General features: G+C 42.8%; 1 protein-coding gene across 1 annotated transcript in view; it reads right to left on the reverse strand.

Moving 5' to 3' along the window:
• The window catches only part of LOC306748733 (protein MTSS 1-like), a gene marked incomplete at its 3' end in the record, with an annotated part of 35010 nt that extends 18325 nt beyond the window's left edge, over window positions 1-16685 (reverse strand). The window contains exons 1-3 of the mRNA XM_079231945.1: window positions 16603-16685; window positions 10012-10073; window positions 8567-8640 (exon numbers count right to left, since the gene is read on the reverse strand). Coding sequence (XP_079088071.1) covers window positions 8567-8640; window positions 10012-10073; window positions 16603-16674 — 208 coding nt within the window. The 5' untranslated portion in view covers window positions 16675-16685. The remainder of the gene's footprint in view (window positions 1-8566; window positions 8641-10011; window positions 10074-16602) is intronic.
• Between the last annotated feature and the right edge of the window lie 296 nt (window positions 16686-16981).

Consider the following 16981-nt stretch of genomic DNA (forward strand, 5'->3'; position numbering starts at 1 on the left):
AGTAGAAATTGAAGTAGAAGAAGACAGAGACGAAGTAGAAGAAGGAGAGGAAGAAGAAGAAGAAGAAGAAGAAGAAGAAGAAGAAGAAGAAGAAGAAGAAGAAGAAGATGAACGCGGCGAAGTGGTGATGTCACAGCCTGCTGCCGCCTGATTGGCTGACCTGCAGACCGCAGGAACCAACCAGCTGCTGGTCAGACAGCTGCATGCATTGCATCAGTCAGCATCTCTCTCTCTCTCTCTCTCTCTCTCTCTCTCTCTCTCTCTCTCTCTCTCTCTTTCTCTCTCTCTTTCTCTCTCTCTTCATGCATCTACAAGGTCACTTTACCGCTTCAACACGTCTCACATGTACAAGCTGCACACGTGTCGCCGTCCGGCTCTTTAATGGTGAAGATATAACAAGTCTTATAACAAGTCTTATAACAAGTCTTATAACAAGTCTAATAACAAGTCTTATAACAAGTTTTATAACAAGTCTTATAACAAGTCTTATAACAAGTCTCATAACAAGTCTTATAACAAGTCTTATAACAAGTCTTATAACAAGTCTTATAACAAGTCTTATAACAAGTCTTATAACAAGTTTTATAACAAGTCTTATAACAAGTCTTATAACAAGTCTTATAACAAGTTTTATAACAAGTCTTATAACAAGTCTTATAACAAGTCTAATAACAAGTTTTATAACAAGTCTTATAACAAGTCTTATAACAAGTTTTATAACAAGTCTTATAACAAGTCTTATAACAAGTCTTATAACAAGTTTTATAACAAGTCTTATAACAAGTCTTATAACAAGTCTTATAACAAGTTTTATAACAAGTCTTATAACAAGTCTTATAACAAGTCTAATAACAAGTTTTATAACAAGTCTTATAACAAGTCTTATAACAAGTTTTATAACAAGTCTAATAACAAGTTTTATAACAAGTCTTATAACAAGTTTTATAACAAGTCTAATAACAAGTCTTATAACAAGTCTAATAACAAGTTTTATAACAAGTGTTATAACAAGTCTTATAACAAGTCTAATAACAAGTGTTATAACAAGTTTTATAACAAGTTTTATAACAAGTTTTATAACAAGTCTTATAACAAGTCTAACAACAAGTGTTATAACAAGTTTTATAACAAGTCTTATAACAAGTTTTATAACAAGTCTTATAAGTTAGAGCTGACGGTCACATGATCAGCTGGAGAGACGATACTATAGGATAACTTTAAGAAAGAAAAGATTTACTTTACTTTAACTACAAGAGAAGAGAAAGTAAGAAAGAAATAATATATATATATATATATATATATATATATATATATATATATAAATACATATACAAGTATAAAAAACCTATGTATAAATACATAGATATGTATATACAAATATATAAAATTGCTATTATTAATAATAATTTGTACGTGTTGTCTTTATTGTTATTATTATTATAGTTAAGATAATTATAACGATGACGTTTACGATGATTACGATCAACATTATTATTATTGCCATTTATGTATTCATTTCACTCGCCATCCTATGACATACCTGCACATTTATCTAGTTATTAATAAATATATATTTATCAACATAACAAATTAAAACCCTGCATCATATTTGAAATCGTCTTGAATACGTCTTTATATTTATTTTATCACACTGACTAAATAAAATGAATGAAAATAATAATGATGGTTTATTTACAACTTTTTACTGATAATAGTGTGAGAACATTTCATCTCATCAAACCTTTTAAACCAAACAAAACCTTTTTCAACAAATTCATGAGGATTTTATTGATACTAGAACACTTATTGATACGCTTATGAGTTCTTTCTGGTCATATTGTGAGAAAAATGAATATTAATTTAGAAAAGAATTGATCGCTCTCAACTTTTACATATGAAAAAATGTAATTACTATCCCTTCCATCCCATTGGTTCACTCATACGTCACATGATGAAACCGTTAACACCAGTCTGCTGCTACGTTTGTGCCCCGGGTTTTACCTCTCAGGCGAGGACGAGCAGAAAACCAGCGAAGCGTTACGTGTGAGGGAGGAAGAGGAGGAAGAGGAGGAAGAGGAGGAAGAGGAGGACACCGAATTCCTCAGAGCTCCTCGAGGTCGACGGGGTCGTACGGTCCTGGAATACCACACAGAACCAGGGAGGGGAGCGGGCCGGAGATGCCAGTGTTGGGATGCCTTGTGTGTGTGTGTGTGTGTGTGTGTGTGTGTGTGTGTGTGTGTGTGTGTGTGAGGGGGAGGTTTACAGTACAGTCTTAGCATTCTTTAAATAGGCGTCCCGGGAATGTCTCCCCTCTCCCGTTACTGGAGGATCAGTTCGTCCTCCAAAACACGACGGACGATCGGACCTTTCAGCGCCACTTTGGTTTTTACAACTCTGCAGAATCAAAGTTTCATTGAGCAGAGAAGTTTTTAAGTGACTACATGAAACATATTATTTAGCTCAAAACAGGCGACATTGGGAATTACTCTGAAGGTTAAAGGTCACCAGAGTCTGAGTGGAGGTTTGAGGCTCAATGGTCTTTATTTTGACATCATTTAAGTCTTTTTTGAATAATCCAAAGCGTTTATACGCCTCATATTTTTAGGTTTCTCAGTAATGTTCATTCACACGTGCTTTTAGATTGAAGTTTAAACTGAAATGATAATTTTCCAGCCGGGAAACAAACGTGTAAAATCTAAGAAGAATATCCTTCAGCGACGTCGCCAAAAAAGTCACATATTTTAGGAAATATTACAAGAATCAAATAGTAATTTAAAAAAAGGAAAAAAGTCCTAACATTACAATAAGGTTATCAATGTTTAAGAAAAAAAAATATTTTGAAAAATCTATTTAAATATGTGACCTTTTACTTAAAATTCTGACTTCAAGTTGAACCTTTATCAAAAACATTTTGACTGATTTCCTCTAAATGTTCAGAAGAACTTTATGATGGAAACTTTATCGCCAAAAGCTGCAGTGAACAAATCAACAGGGTACTTTATGAATGAATGAATTGTTTCCCCTATAATAGATCTGATCAGATAATAAACAACAGCCATAATTTGGTCAAGCAATCAAAACATAAAACACATTAATAACCGACGAGGTAAAACAGAGAAAAACCGTGAACTGAATTTAAAAAATAAACCGTTTTGCTTCATCTCGTCTCGTGATCTCGACTTTAAAACATTCTTCAGCCTCTAGATGTTCACGAGGAGACGATCAGTAGCTCTCCTCTGGCAGCTGAGGAAACACAACGAGCAGCTGGCTCAGGGGAGGACACACACACACACACACACACACACACACACACACACACACACACACACACACACACTTCGATCAGAGGAACTGGAATGCAGAAACTAAATCTCGTCGATATCAGCGTCATCGTCCGCAGCCTCGCCGAGTCTCAGCCAACACACACACACACACATACATACACACACACACACACACACACACACACACACACACACACACACACACACACACACACACACACACACACACACACACTCTTTGAACTGAGATAAAACAAAAGTAAAGAGAGCGTTTGATTTGTTCGACTCCCCCTCATCCACCACCCAAGAGCAGAACCAGAGCTCCTATTTCACCGCTAATCTGTAGTCTGAAAACGTTGGCAGTGAACACACCGCGCCCTCTGAGTGTGTGTGTGTGTGTGTGTGTGTGTGTGTGTGTGTGTGTGTGTGAGCTGCATCTGAATGCCTAACGCTTGCCGTCACATCGGAGTTCGACCTCGTCTGCAGAGACGCTGCTCAGAGCGTTTTGCTCTCAGTGAAAGAACCGACACCTGAAGTGCACACGGCCGCGTGTGTGTGTGTGTGTGTGTGTGTGTGTGTGTGTGTGTGTGTGTGTGTGTGTGTGTGTGTGAGTCGTTGCTCCACCGTTCAAACATTGTTTTTGAGTGTTTTTGGTCTCCAAAGTGGTGATTGATATGATTGAAATCATCCTGATCGTGATATTCGATATAGGTAGAATGCTTATTGGTATTTAAATCAACCAATAACCAAATATATTAGATTAAAACCGTCACAACCGTCAGAGGTCCAGGAACAACTTGCTGATTCAGAATCAGTTTCCTGACCCCGGGAACGGATTATTACCCATCATGTGAATATGTTCCAGCTGGCTCCGTTGCTCAGACGTTACAGAAGTCAAAGCTTCTGTTCTCACTCGTCTGAGAAGACGTGTTGACAGTAAACACGGAGAAGAGCTTTCAGAGCGGAAAGAAACACACACACACACACACACACACACACACACACACACACTCACACACACACACCATATTCTATTCAAGTTCTTTCTATTTTGTAATGCTGAGATGACATGAAAATCTAATGATGACTCAGCTTTGTGTGTGTGTGTGTGTGTGTGTCAGTAATGAACTGTGTGGGAGGTCTAGGATGATGGTATGTTCTCAGGTGTGTGTGTGTGTGTGTGTGCGTGTGTGTTCACTACCAAAAGCCTGTTCAGGCAGCTCTCTCTCTCCTGTGATTGGCTGTTGTCGGTAAACCAGAAACACTTTGATCCTCCCATCGCTCCATGGAGACGACACACACACACACACACACACACACACACACACACACACACACACACACACACACACACACACATACACACACACACACTAACACAGCTGACAATAACCAGAGAAATATGAGTCTGATAACAAGTTATTCTACTTATTGTCAAACACACCAAACACCACAAAGAAATGAAGTTCTCTCTACTTCCAGCCATGATTGTGCAGCTCTTTTGGTGCGTGTGTGTGTGTGTGTGTGTGTGTGTGTGTGTGTGTGTGTGTGTGTGTGTGTGTGTGTGTGTATGTATACACAAAACAAGCTACCTTGTTCTGAGCTTTTGCACCGCGATCAAAGGCATCAACCAATCGCGTCGTGATCTTTTCTTTCTGCTCTTCAAACCTAGAAAGCAGACTCCTTTCAACCACATCCTCCCCGCCCCTTTCACAATAAAAGCCCGAGGCGTGCAGTGTTAGCAGCCTGACAGCACAGAGTGTGATCGTATGGAGCTGAATTATTAAACAGCTGCTGACCTTTACAAACAGCTCTGACCTCCTGCTGGTCACCTTCACCGCCACAACCACCGCCGCCGCCCTCAGGAGGGACGAGGCTCTAACCACCGGCCCTCTCTCTCTCTCTCTCTCTCTCTCTCTCTCTCTCTCTCATCCTTCTTGTTCCTTCCATCTCTTTTATTTACAGAATGGACTTTATATATCTCAACCAGTTTTCTCCAAAAGAAGCGTGAAGATTCAGACGAAGGACATGAGTGACCTTGAGTGACCTTGTGTGACCTCCGCTGGGCGGCTGGAGGGGAACCTGTGCCCCGAGTCCAGGCCTGCAGAGGGAGCGCTTAGTTATTCTCTCTCATGCTCCCTCAGACGGGCGGGGCCTGACGGCTAATTAGAAGCCGTTTGTGCAAAAGGGATGAAGAGCGCACACACACACACACACACACACACACACGTACACACACGTTAATAATTCAAACGCACCCTCTGGCTGACTAACACAGACATAGAGAGCGCTGGTACATATAATATATACATATATAAGAAAATTATGAAAATAAAAACTTGTGAGACTGGTAGAGAGACTGGAGGAGAGACTCTCTCTCTCTCTCCCTCTCTCTCTCCCTCTCTCTCTCTCTCCCTCTCTCTCTCTCTCTCTCTCTCTCTCCCTCTCTGAGTGTTTCACGTGATCTCTGTGACGTCAAACTAAGGGCCAGCTGCTGCCGTTGCCGTGGCGACGCCATACCATAATGAGGCCCTTCTAGACCAGACATTGCTGCTGGCAGTCGGTTCAGTTCTGCTCTCACGAAGAAGAAGAAGAAGAAGAAGAAGAAGAAGAAGAAGAACACACCAGGGCTTCATTCATGAAACTGATTTATGATCCATTCTATCAGAAAACTACGATATATATATATATATATATAAATATTTATACTACACATACATATATTGTGTATAGAGCGCAGGGGGCGGATCCCCAGCTCAGGTTGGGAGGTGATCAGGGAGTCTACTTCCCAGTGCTGCAGCCAATCGGCACGCGGCATTGGACACACCTGCAGCCCATCAGGTAATTAGAGGGAGTTTACATTCTCAGAGCTGGGCCGCAGCAGGAGGACGAGACTGGACAGGAGGATCCCCTGAAGCGCTGGAGGGAAGGTAAACCATGAACTCGCCTCTGCTCTGCCCACACAGAGGAAGCGTCTCTGTGAGGTCACGGTGACCTTTGACCTAACGAGCACCAACGTCTCACCTGTTCACCGCTCAGAGTCCAGGTGGAGGTATTATGCCAAATTTGACGCGATTCCTTCCGGTCGTTGAGAACGGCCCAGACTGGCCCCTGAACGCACCACGAAGGAATCTCTTTCACAATGATTCTGGGAACTGTATTTTCTTGTTGCACTAAAATGTTTTCCACCAGCCGGCCTCCATGTTCTCCTCCAATCATCTCTTCTTTCTCCTCTTCCTCTTCTTCTTCTCTCACAGTCTCACCTTTACTTCCTCTTCCTCTCTCCTTCACGTCGTCCACTTAGAAGCTTCCGGGTCATTTCCCTCGGTGACCTTCAGTTCCTTTTCCTCCTCCCTATACTTCCTTTCCTCTCACTCTCTTATCGCTTCACACTCACCTGTCCGATCTTGTCTCCTCGTCTCCTCCTCACCCTGAACTTCCTCTCCCTCATCATCTCCTCCTCCCCTTTCCTCTCACTCCCTTATCTCCTCCTCACCTGTCTGATCTCTCCTCCTCACCTTCCTCTGCCTCCTCCTCTTTCTGTCCTCCCTTTCCTCTCACTCCCTTATCTCCTCCTCCTCACCTGTCTGCTCTCGTCTCCTCACCTTCCTCTGCCTCCTCCTCTTTCTGTCCTCCCTTTCCTCTCACTCCCTTATCTCCTCCTCCTCACCTGCCTGCTCTCGTCTCCTCCTCCTCCCAGGTGTTGACATATTGACTACAGACTCAGACAAAATGGTAAATAAACCTCTAAATGTGTCTTTAGGATATTTTCTTTCCACGAGTCCGACAGAAATCGTGTTGTGAAGCAAACGGATCAAATCTTTCTGCCTCTAATCAGAGCTTGAGGCCGTGATCGTTCCTCGGATCCACTTTGAGGATAAGAGGAGACGAGAGATCGGATCTTTTGCTCACATGAATCCTGCAGTGATTTCCATCTTGTTGCCATGAGCACCAGCAGCAGCCGGCTGGACATGACAGCCAGCATCCCCCTCTCCATCCCTCCATCCATCTTTCTCCCATCGCCATCTGCCCTCCCTCCCTCTCCCTCTCTCCCTCTCCCTCCCTCTCTACCTGCTCTCCCTCCCTCGTCACACATGTTATGCCACCTTCCCCCTCACATCCTCGTCTCTACAATCTGCCGTTTGATCCATTTTGGCCTACATTTTCACACACTTTCCTCCACTCTTCATCCCTCCTCCTCCTCCTCTCTGGTGGAATGACCTCGTCATTTAATAATTCAACGCGTCTGTCAGTCGACTTTTATCTGCAGGTCGAAGATACAACGTTTACAAATATTGCTTTAAGCCAGAGGCGACTGTATTTGAAATATTTCAAATCACAACAAGCCTTTTGCTGTTTTTTTTTTTAAGCTGAAATTTGTGTCAAAATATAATTTTAATACCTCTTCTACAGACTTAAGAAAACATCTTTGTTGGCTGCAGACACATCATTTTTATATTTTTCAATCCGAATAATTACATGAAAGTTATCATACCCTCTCATAACATTAATCATATGAGGTCGCTTTAGGAAGGAGATCGTGAAATACTGAGTCTGGTTTGGGCTGTATAACTAGGGACGTGTCGTTTGAGTACGTGACCAATTTACGTAATTTAACTTAATTTACAAAAAGATAAACCCATGCGCCGCTCTGTTTTTTTGTCCTTCCTGGTTTATGATTTTGTGATCCATCCACAGATTACAGCTCATTCGTGTTTGAAGGTGTGGCTACGAATCGATATATAAATATTTTATTGAATATAAAGTACTACAGGATCCAGGTGAGGCTCCACAATCCTCTAATTGTTGCAGAGAGAAACCAATAATTCTCCACAAAGCTCCAGGTGTAAACCCCACACACACACACACACACACACACACACACACACACACACACACACACACACACACACACACACACACACACACACACACACATTAAACTGCCTGTCAAAGCTTCCTCTAATCAATCCAGGAAGTGACCTCCATTGATGTTTCCAGTCTGGCGATTAGGAAGACAGCCGCCTCCGATCATTCGTCAATAATGGAAACGCACAAATCAATGGGAAGCGCACAACCGCTTCACCACAACACACAGACAGAGAGAGAGAGTCCACCGGCATCAGTTTGACACCGAGGTCGTCTGTCAGCGTAAATCTGGACGATGTAAATGTCCCTTTAAGCTTCATCGCCTAGATTTCTGATCAGAAAACGGCTCCGAGAGAAACCAAAACGCGCACACACAGGCGCACACACACACACACACACACACACACACACACCTCGGCTGTTGGTCGCCAGGTCGGCCACCTTCTGAAAGGCGTCCAGGAAGGCTGCTACCGCGACGACCGTCGTCCTGGGAGACACAACAGAAAAAAGGTTTAGAAGAAGCATTCAACCTCAGACAGTGTGTGTGTGTGTGTGTGTGTGTGTGTGTGTGTGTGTGTGTGTGTGTGTGTGTGTGTGTGTTGAGAGTTTGTAATCAGCCGTGATCTCTGGAGGCTGCAGCTGATCCATCGCACTGATAACAGCTTTATGGTGGCATCATTCATCTCTGCCAGCCACACAAGGTTAATTGAGGTGTGTGTGTGTGTGTGTGGGTGTGGGTGGGTGGATGTGAGCGAATGGTTAATGGCCCATCCGGGGTGAGCGTATAAGTGTGTTATTGTTTACGATGAATTAATGTTTAAGTGTTTGTGCCGTTTGTTTGTGCACACTTGAGTGTGTGTGTGTGTGTGTGTGTGTGTGTGTGTGTGTGTGTGTGTGTGTGTGTGTGTGTGTGTGTGTGTGTGTGTGTGTGTGTGTGTGTGTGTGTGTGGAGGTGAGGCGAGGCTGACATTTAAACACTTAATGAAGCCGAGCGATTGGATGTCCATGAGCTCAGGAGACACAGACACACAACGCTGTGCGCTCGTACTTCCTGCGCACACAGTAATAAACACCACCGCTGCTGTTTGGGTTTCGTCTCTTTTCTTTTTTAATCCCATGGAAACATGTTTCACTGCATCATCTAGAGGATCTGTGTGTCGTTGAACCGTTTAATCAACACATCTGTGTTGAGATCAGGAGGGGAGCTAGGTAACGTTAGCCGTTTGCTAACCCAGCTAACGTTAGAGGAAGTGCATTGATTGACATAATTATACTTTTTACTTGTAAAGCGCTTTAAAAGGTACTGAAGGCACTTTGCGTGGTAAACAATAGAGGCAACAACAAAAGAAAGCCGACAATAGTGAGAAACAAAATAAAAACTAGCATCACAGTTGCGTTCATGCTCTACTCAGTAAAGTAGTAAACTAGAACGTCATCATGAATGTTCACATGTAATCTTATAAAATGTAGACTTTGGTGAGAAACTTGAGTGGATGAAGTAGTTTGAAGGAGAAGTAAAAAAATAAAAATATATATACTTTTTCCACGGTTTACACTGACTTTGTACGGTTGAAACAATTTTCTTGATGGTGAAAAAGTTTTGACAGCTAAAATTGTTTAAATAAACTTTTTTTTTTTTTAAATGCATTGAATTATAAAAAGGAAAACAATTAGTTATTCTGTCATATTTTGTATTCACTATTGTCTATTGAAACTATTTTTTATCCGATTACTTCATTGATTAATGCAACAAATCGATTTTGATTTAAAATATTGGGGTTTTGACAGCTTGGCCTTTACTGATGCAGTATTTACACGTTCCAGTAGAAGGTGTATTATTGTTGTTATTGTTATTTACCTGAGCTGTGACTGCAGCTTGCTGGCCTTGCTGACGAAGTCGTCCCAGACGGGATAACTGCCCTGAGGAGAGAAAGAGAAGAGAATGAATCAAAAGTTAATCTTATTATTGTGGACGTGTTGCTATCATTGTAAATAGTTGTTTTAACGAACAAAAAACACAAGACCTTAATTAGGTCACTGGGAGTTATGGGCCTTGAAGCTTCACCACTGGTATCAGACTACCAATAATCCTGTAAAAACCTGCCTTTCTTTTCACATTAATTCACGTACAAAGAAGTCCTGGGCACCGGATGCAGCACGCGAGCCAACGGACAACGAGGAGACGGATCAATACGCCGATCAATAACCCCGACCCCCCAGGACATGCAGCTCCAGTCCAGCGACCGGGTTCAGCACCACGGACTCAGAGCCGCTGCAGTGCGGCGCAGGACGAGTGTTCAGAGGCACGGAGACGCTTCTAATGTCAGCGGGGGTCTCCCTGATGCTTTCTGGGGCGGGTGGGGCTTCTTCAAAAAACATGTTTTTACTGCAGTGAAGCAGCTTCACTCAGTGGATTCTGAATAAAATACTTCACAGCAGCACGCTGGAAAACACGGCAGGAATAAAACACGTTGAATAAACGCAGAGATACAAAATGTCATCACAAGAAAATACCACATGCATTATTTTTACGCTCTTTTATTTGCATGTGAATAAAGAGTACTTAGATGTGAAAAGGCGTGAACAAAGTAGTGCCCGACATCTCACAGAATGGACGTCCGCGTACCGTTGTGTACTCAGCTAAATGAAATGAAATGAGAGAAAAGGGGGATGAGGTTCCTTCAGGAGTTTCTTTCTCTCAAACGTGTGACAGACTTCCTGAAGGAGGCTGCACTCTGTGGGCGTCGCCCTTTGTCATCGTCATCGTCACAGGAGGAGGAAGAAGGTGGAAGAGGGGGAGGAGAAGAAAGAGGTGAGGTGGAAGAGGAGGAAGAAGAGGAGAAAAAGGAGGAGGGAGGAGGCTGTGTTCAGCCTTGATCCGTTTGTGAGAACGATGGCTGGCTACCGTTGCTATGGATACGCTGCTGCAGAAAGGGGCGTTGGACAGAGGAGGGCATTGTGGGTATTGTGGGGGGAAGAGGAGGAGGAGGGGGGGTCACACGAATCATCAAAAACACGCACACGCTTTCCTGTGGCTCACATTTCAGCTTCAGATTCACATTAAACACAAATATATTACAAATATCTTTCTGTTACACACACACACACACACTCTCTCTCTCACACACACACACACACACATACACACACACACACACACACACTGATGCATCAATCAGTCACCGAGGACATAAATTGTCACCGTGGCAACAACCGGAGGCAGCAGCAGCAGCCTGCCGGTCTTCCAGGATTCCTCCTCTCCACAGAAACACACACACACACACACACACACACACACACACACACACACACACAAAAAGACTAGAAAAAGGGCTGAAAGGAAATGACTGAATCCGGCGCTCATTTCCTCCTGTGAGGAACATCCACCGGCTCCAGATGTTCCGTCCTAAATATCCAGAACGTCTTTGTGGATGAAGAGGAACTTGATGAAGAGGAACATGATGAAGAGGAACATGATGAAGAGGAACTTGTTTTGCCATTCGACTGGATGCATATAGGCCTTAACTCTTAGGCATCTGCGACTGCAGATCCGCGGTATACGGTGTTTACGTTTTGTAAATATTAATTTCTTTGCGATAATTCTGCACAGAAATATGGTTCAACGTCTCCAAGATTCAGTAGAACTTCCGCTTCTGCTGCCTTCAGTGAACTTTCACTTTCAGTGAACTTACACTAACGAGTAGTAATTTATTGTAGAGAGGATTCACAGCTGCGAGGTCCAGAGAACAACATGCAGCATCGCTTCAGCAGCCTCCAGTCCTTCTCTGCCAGATCACCTCCGCCGGCCGGTAAATAGCGCCAACGACAGATTTCTTTGAATAAAAGTCAGCCATATAATAATACATTTGGTTTTAGACATATATTTACATGTGTCTACCATTGTATTCATATATTTCACTGCTTTTGTGAACCTAAGACCTTTGGTAAAACAATGTCATGAGTAAACGTTTGTATTCACAAGAGATTTGAAGAATTTCCAAAATCGAGATTCAATTTTTCAGCTTTAGGGCCATATTATCTCTTTACACTTGTGCCTTGGGACAATGGTGCCTCATTATATAGAGAGCTGAGATTGTTTTGCAATTGTTTTAATGTAAAATACATGGGTATCTATCCAAGTGCCTTTAAAAGGGTGAATTTAAGAAATTATGTAAAATCGAGAAAATGACCCCCGACTCCAGAGGGTTAAAGTAATACTTGGACATACTGGGAGGACGGTCAGTGGACCTCGTTCCCTTTGGACAGAGCAGGGCTAGCTGTTTCCTCCCGTCTCCAGTCATTGTTCTAAGCTAAGCTAACGGGCTGCTGACTGTAGCTTTAAATGTAACTTACAGCCATGAGAGTGGTGTCGTTATTGACTTTTCATTTACTGTACCTATTGAGTAAATGGAGGTTTGAGAGTCTGTTTGAATCTCCAAAAGAGTTTGGACTATTTCACAGAAACTGTGACGGTGAATAATCGTTAAAAGTAGAAACAGACTGACGTCAGAAAAAAACAAAAAAACTAAGTGACACATTTGGAGGAAGGCCAACGAGGCAGCTCTGTCCACGATGAGAGAGAGAGAGAGAGAGGAATTGATAGAGAGACAGAGACATGGATAGAGAAAGACAGAGAGAAGGAGAGAGAGGGAGAGAGAGTCAGACGGAGAAAGAGGGACAGACAGAGAGAGAGAGAGAGAGAGAGAGAGAGGCCAGGATTATTTTAGCTCAGGAGGTGATTAAGACGCTCAGTCAGATAAACGGTGATTAGCATTCAGCTAATACGCTCAGAGGCATCACTTTAAAACACACAGCGGGTCTCGAACTCAGCAACACGGAGGATAAAAAAAGAGTTTTCTTCTGAAGTTGGCGTCCAGCTGAGGTTCACTACTCAGGAAGAACAGGAAGTCTGGTTGTGTCACTTTATTGTTTATTATTTTGCATCTATAAGCTCATTTTTAGTGGATCTCATTGGGCTGAACATTCTCCCAGAACCAACTGAACAACCAAAGATATGCATATTTTGGGATGCCTGAATGATATTTGCAAAGATATCCATGCAAAGTCTTCACAAACACTCGCAGATGACAACAGTTGGCTGTGAGACATGTGCGGAAAGTATATTTTGAGCTTTATCTCTCAAGAGCTGAAAGAATGTGTGCCTTCATTAATAAGTCATTAAAAAGTGATTCATAGAGCAACCAGATTCTCTTCCTGTGGTCCAATCAGACGCTACCTCACCAGACTGAATAAAACATTGAAACGATGACAATGTTTTTTTAAGTTGTTTTAAAGTATTCAAAGAAACGTGGACACGTTCCAAACCTTCAGCTCAGTTTCTATTCAACGAGGAGACAACGGCACAAAAGACGAGTTTAATTGGCGGAGGATGTTTAAGCCGCTCTCGGCAGAAGACGACGGTTCTCCTCCGGGGGAGAACAGTAATATGCCGGGGATTTAACCAGTAATGTGTTGATGATAATCAGCACCCAGACACACTCGCTTTTATACAACCAGGCGGCAACATTCATGCTTAAAGCTGCATTCTCTCTCCTGACCACCAGGGGGCGACTCCTCTGGTTGTATAGAAGTCTATGCTTCATGTGTTAAAGCTGCATTCTCTCTCCTGACCACCAGGGGGCGACTCCTGTGGTTGTATAGAAGTCTATGCTTCATGTGTTAAAGCTGCATTCTCTCTGCTGACCACCAGGGGGCGACTCCTCTGGTTGTATAGAAGTCTATGCTTCATGTGTTAAAGCTGCATTCTCTCTCCTGACCACCAGGCGGTGACTCTTCTGGTTGTATAGAAGTCTATGCTTCATGTGTTAAAGCTGCATTCTCTCTGCTGACCACCAGGCGGTGACTCTTCTGGTTGTATAGAAGTCTATGTTTCATGTGTTAAAGCTGCATTCTCTCTCCTGACCACCAGGCGGGGACTCCTCTGGTTGTATAGAAGTCTATGCTTCATGTGTTAAAGCTGCATTCTCTCTCCTGACCACCAGGCGGTGACTCTTCTGGTTGTATAGAAGTCTATGCTTCATGTGTTAAAGCTGCATTCTCTCTGCTGACCACCAGGCGGGGACTCTTCTGGTTGTATAGAAGTCTATGCTTCATGTGTTAAAGCTGCATTCTCTCTCCTGACCACCAGGGGGTGACTCTGCTGGTTGTATAGAAGTCTATATAAAGGACTCTACTTCTCTCTTATCTTCTTAAAGTTTAAGCATTTATTCTGCTACAGCTAAGTGACAGATGAGCTCATGAAATATGATGCATTGTTAAAAGAACAATATATATATATATATATATATATATATATATTTATATATATATATATATATATATATAATATACGTAATAAGTTAAAATGAGCAGTGAGCCGCTCTTTTGGTCATCGTTTGATGAATAAAACTCTCTGTTCACATTCAGGAGGTGAACAGATCTGCAGCGGCCATGTTGGTGAGCAGATTAGAGAAGCAGGTGTGAATCCTCACGAGCACACGAAGAAGAAGAAGAAGAAGAAGAAGAAGAAGAAGAAGAAGAAGAAGAAGAAGAAGAAGAAGAAGAAGAAGAAGAAGAAGAAGAAGAAGAAGTCTAGTGGGAAGCATTTGATTCATTGTAGATCAGCGTAAGAGGATGAAGAGATGAAAACTAAACGCCACTGAAACAGACGGAAGAGAGACGAAGACTCACTTGAGGAGAGGCAGAGGAAGGACGGAAGAGAGGGAGGAGATGAAGGGCAACGGGGGAGGACAGAAAGGAGGAGGAAGGAGAGGAGCAAGGAGAGTAAAAAGGGAGCCAACTGAAGGAAAAGGAAAACGCACAAAACAATGCCAAAGAATTACGCCTGAAAACGCAAGAAAAGAAAAGGAAATGAGGAAGGAAAGGGAGGAGGAAACGAAGAAGAGGCTCAGAGCGACAGGAGTACGAAGAGAAGGAGAGGAGGAGACAAATAAAAGGAAGCATAAGAGGAAGTGACAGATCTCAAAGGCCTCTCTTTGTGAACAGAAACCAGCACACCTGTTAGAAACCACCTGTCTGCTATGACAACACACACACACACACACACACACACACACACACACACACACACACACACACACACACACACAGAGTTGTACTTTAAATGTGTCTTTACCAGTCAGATGCTGGATCTGATATCACGTTTACGATACACAACAACAACAACAACAACAAAAACAACAACAACAACTACTTGATCCCTTCGGCCCGGCCGGTCTCTACTGAGCATGTGCGAACTCGTCCCACACACCTGTGGTTAAACCAGGCGGCAACCTGGTCCATTTAGAGTCAAACAGACCATAAAGCATGCTTTAGGGCGGGGCTTACTGTGATTGACAGGTGGACACCAGACATAGGGGCGTAACTTCCTGTTCAGTGGTTGCAAAGAAAAAACAAGATGGCGACGGCCAGAACGGGCAAACTGGAGGCTTCAAAAAACGACGGTCCACAAACTGATGGATGACGTCACGATGACTCCGCCCACTTCTTATACACCGCCTCTATTAAAACTACCAATAAAGATAACGCAAATATTTAAAACATGTATTTCCTTATTTAAATTGCTTGAATTGGTGCTGAGAAAAAGTCTGTTTTTGTTCATCTCGATTAATCGTAAAGTCAGAACGGTTCAAAACAAATACATTTAAAAAAAACACTATTTCTAAAGTGACATCTTTCCAACGCTCGTGAAATCCTCATATTTTAGAACGAGGTTGTGTTTCTGAACAAGTTCTATTCAGCACTTTTTTTAGATCAGTATGTTTTACAGAGCAGGTTTCTCTGGGTTACAGGTCCCATACGTATCAGATTATCCTATAATGATATTTGATATTTTTACGAATGAAAAAAGGGGGAAATTACTTTTTAAAAGCATCTAATTACAAACACATTTTACAAAATGTAATTACACGTTAATAAATATCGCGAGCAGCTTTGTGTGGTTACCAGGATGGAGATGAGGTTGTTGTGGTTTTTGGGGGAGAAAAGCTGCAGGCGTTCACATCCTGAAAATGAAGGCAGTGGAACCTGAACACACCCACTTCACCCCTCCTCCTCCTCTTCATCCCTCCTCTTCCTCCCCCTTTCTCCTCTTCCTCCCCCTATCTCTCTCTCTCTCTCTCTCTCTCTCTCTCTCTCTCTCTCTCTCTCTCTTGGATAATTAGCAAATTAATGATAAAACACCTGGAAATCTCAGATGGAAAAAAAGAAAAGTCAGCTCTCTTTGTTTGGATGCAACAGGATGAACAGAGGAACATTTCACGTGTGTGACATTGAGGTGTGTGTGTGTGTGTGTGTGTGTGTGTGTGTGTGTGTGTGTGTGTGTGTGTGTATATATATATATATATATATATATATATATATATATATATATATATATATATATATATATATATATATATATATATATATATATGCTCCTTCACGTTACCTTCATGTCTCCCATGACAGTCTGGAACAGCCCCCCCAGCGCGCTGCACTCCCTCTCCATCACCGTCTCCATCTTCAGTGTCACCGGGAAATATCACCAAAAAAACCTCTCTCACGCGCAGGTCCTGCGGTCCATTAATTAATGAAGAGGCAGGAAACAACTGAATTAAAGGGAGGAGGAGAGGTGTCGATGGAAAAGGCTCAGAGTCGCGCTGCAGGGTTTCCCCGGCTGAAGGAGACCAGAAGGCGGACGCGGGCAGCAGCAGAGCCGGCGGTCGGTTCCCACTCGGGGCGGATGGATGTCCGCATGTCGGCCGAGAGAAGGCTGCAGGAAACGGGCACGACGACGACGACAAAGCCGCCGGAGAGGATCAACTTCA

This window comes from Taurulus bubalis (assembly GCF_910589615.1).
Source record: "Taurulus bubalis genome assembly, chromosome: 16".
NCBI classification, from domain to species: Eukaryota; Metazoa; Chordata; class Actinopteri; order Perciformes; family Cottidae; genus Taurulus; species Taurulus bubalis.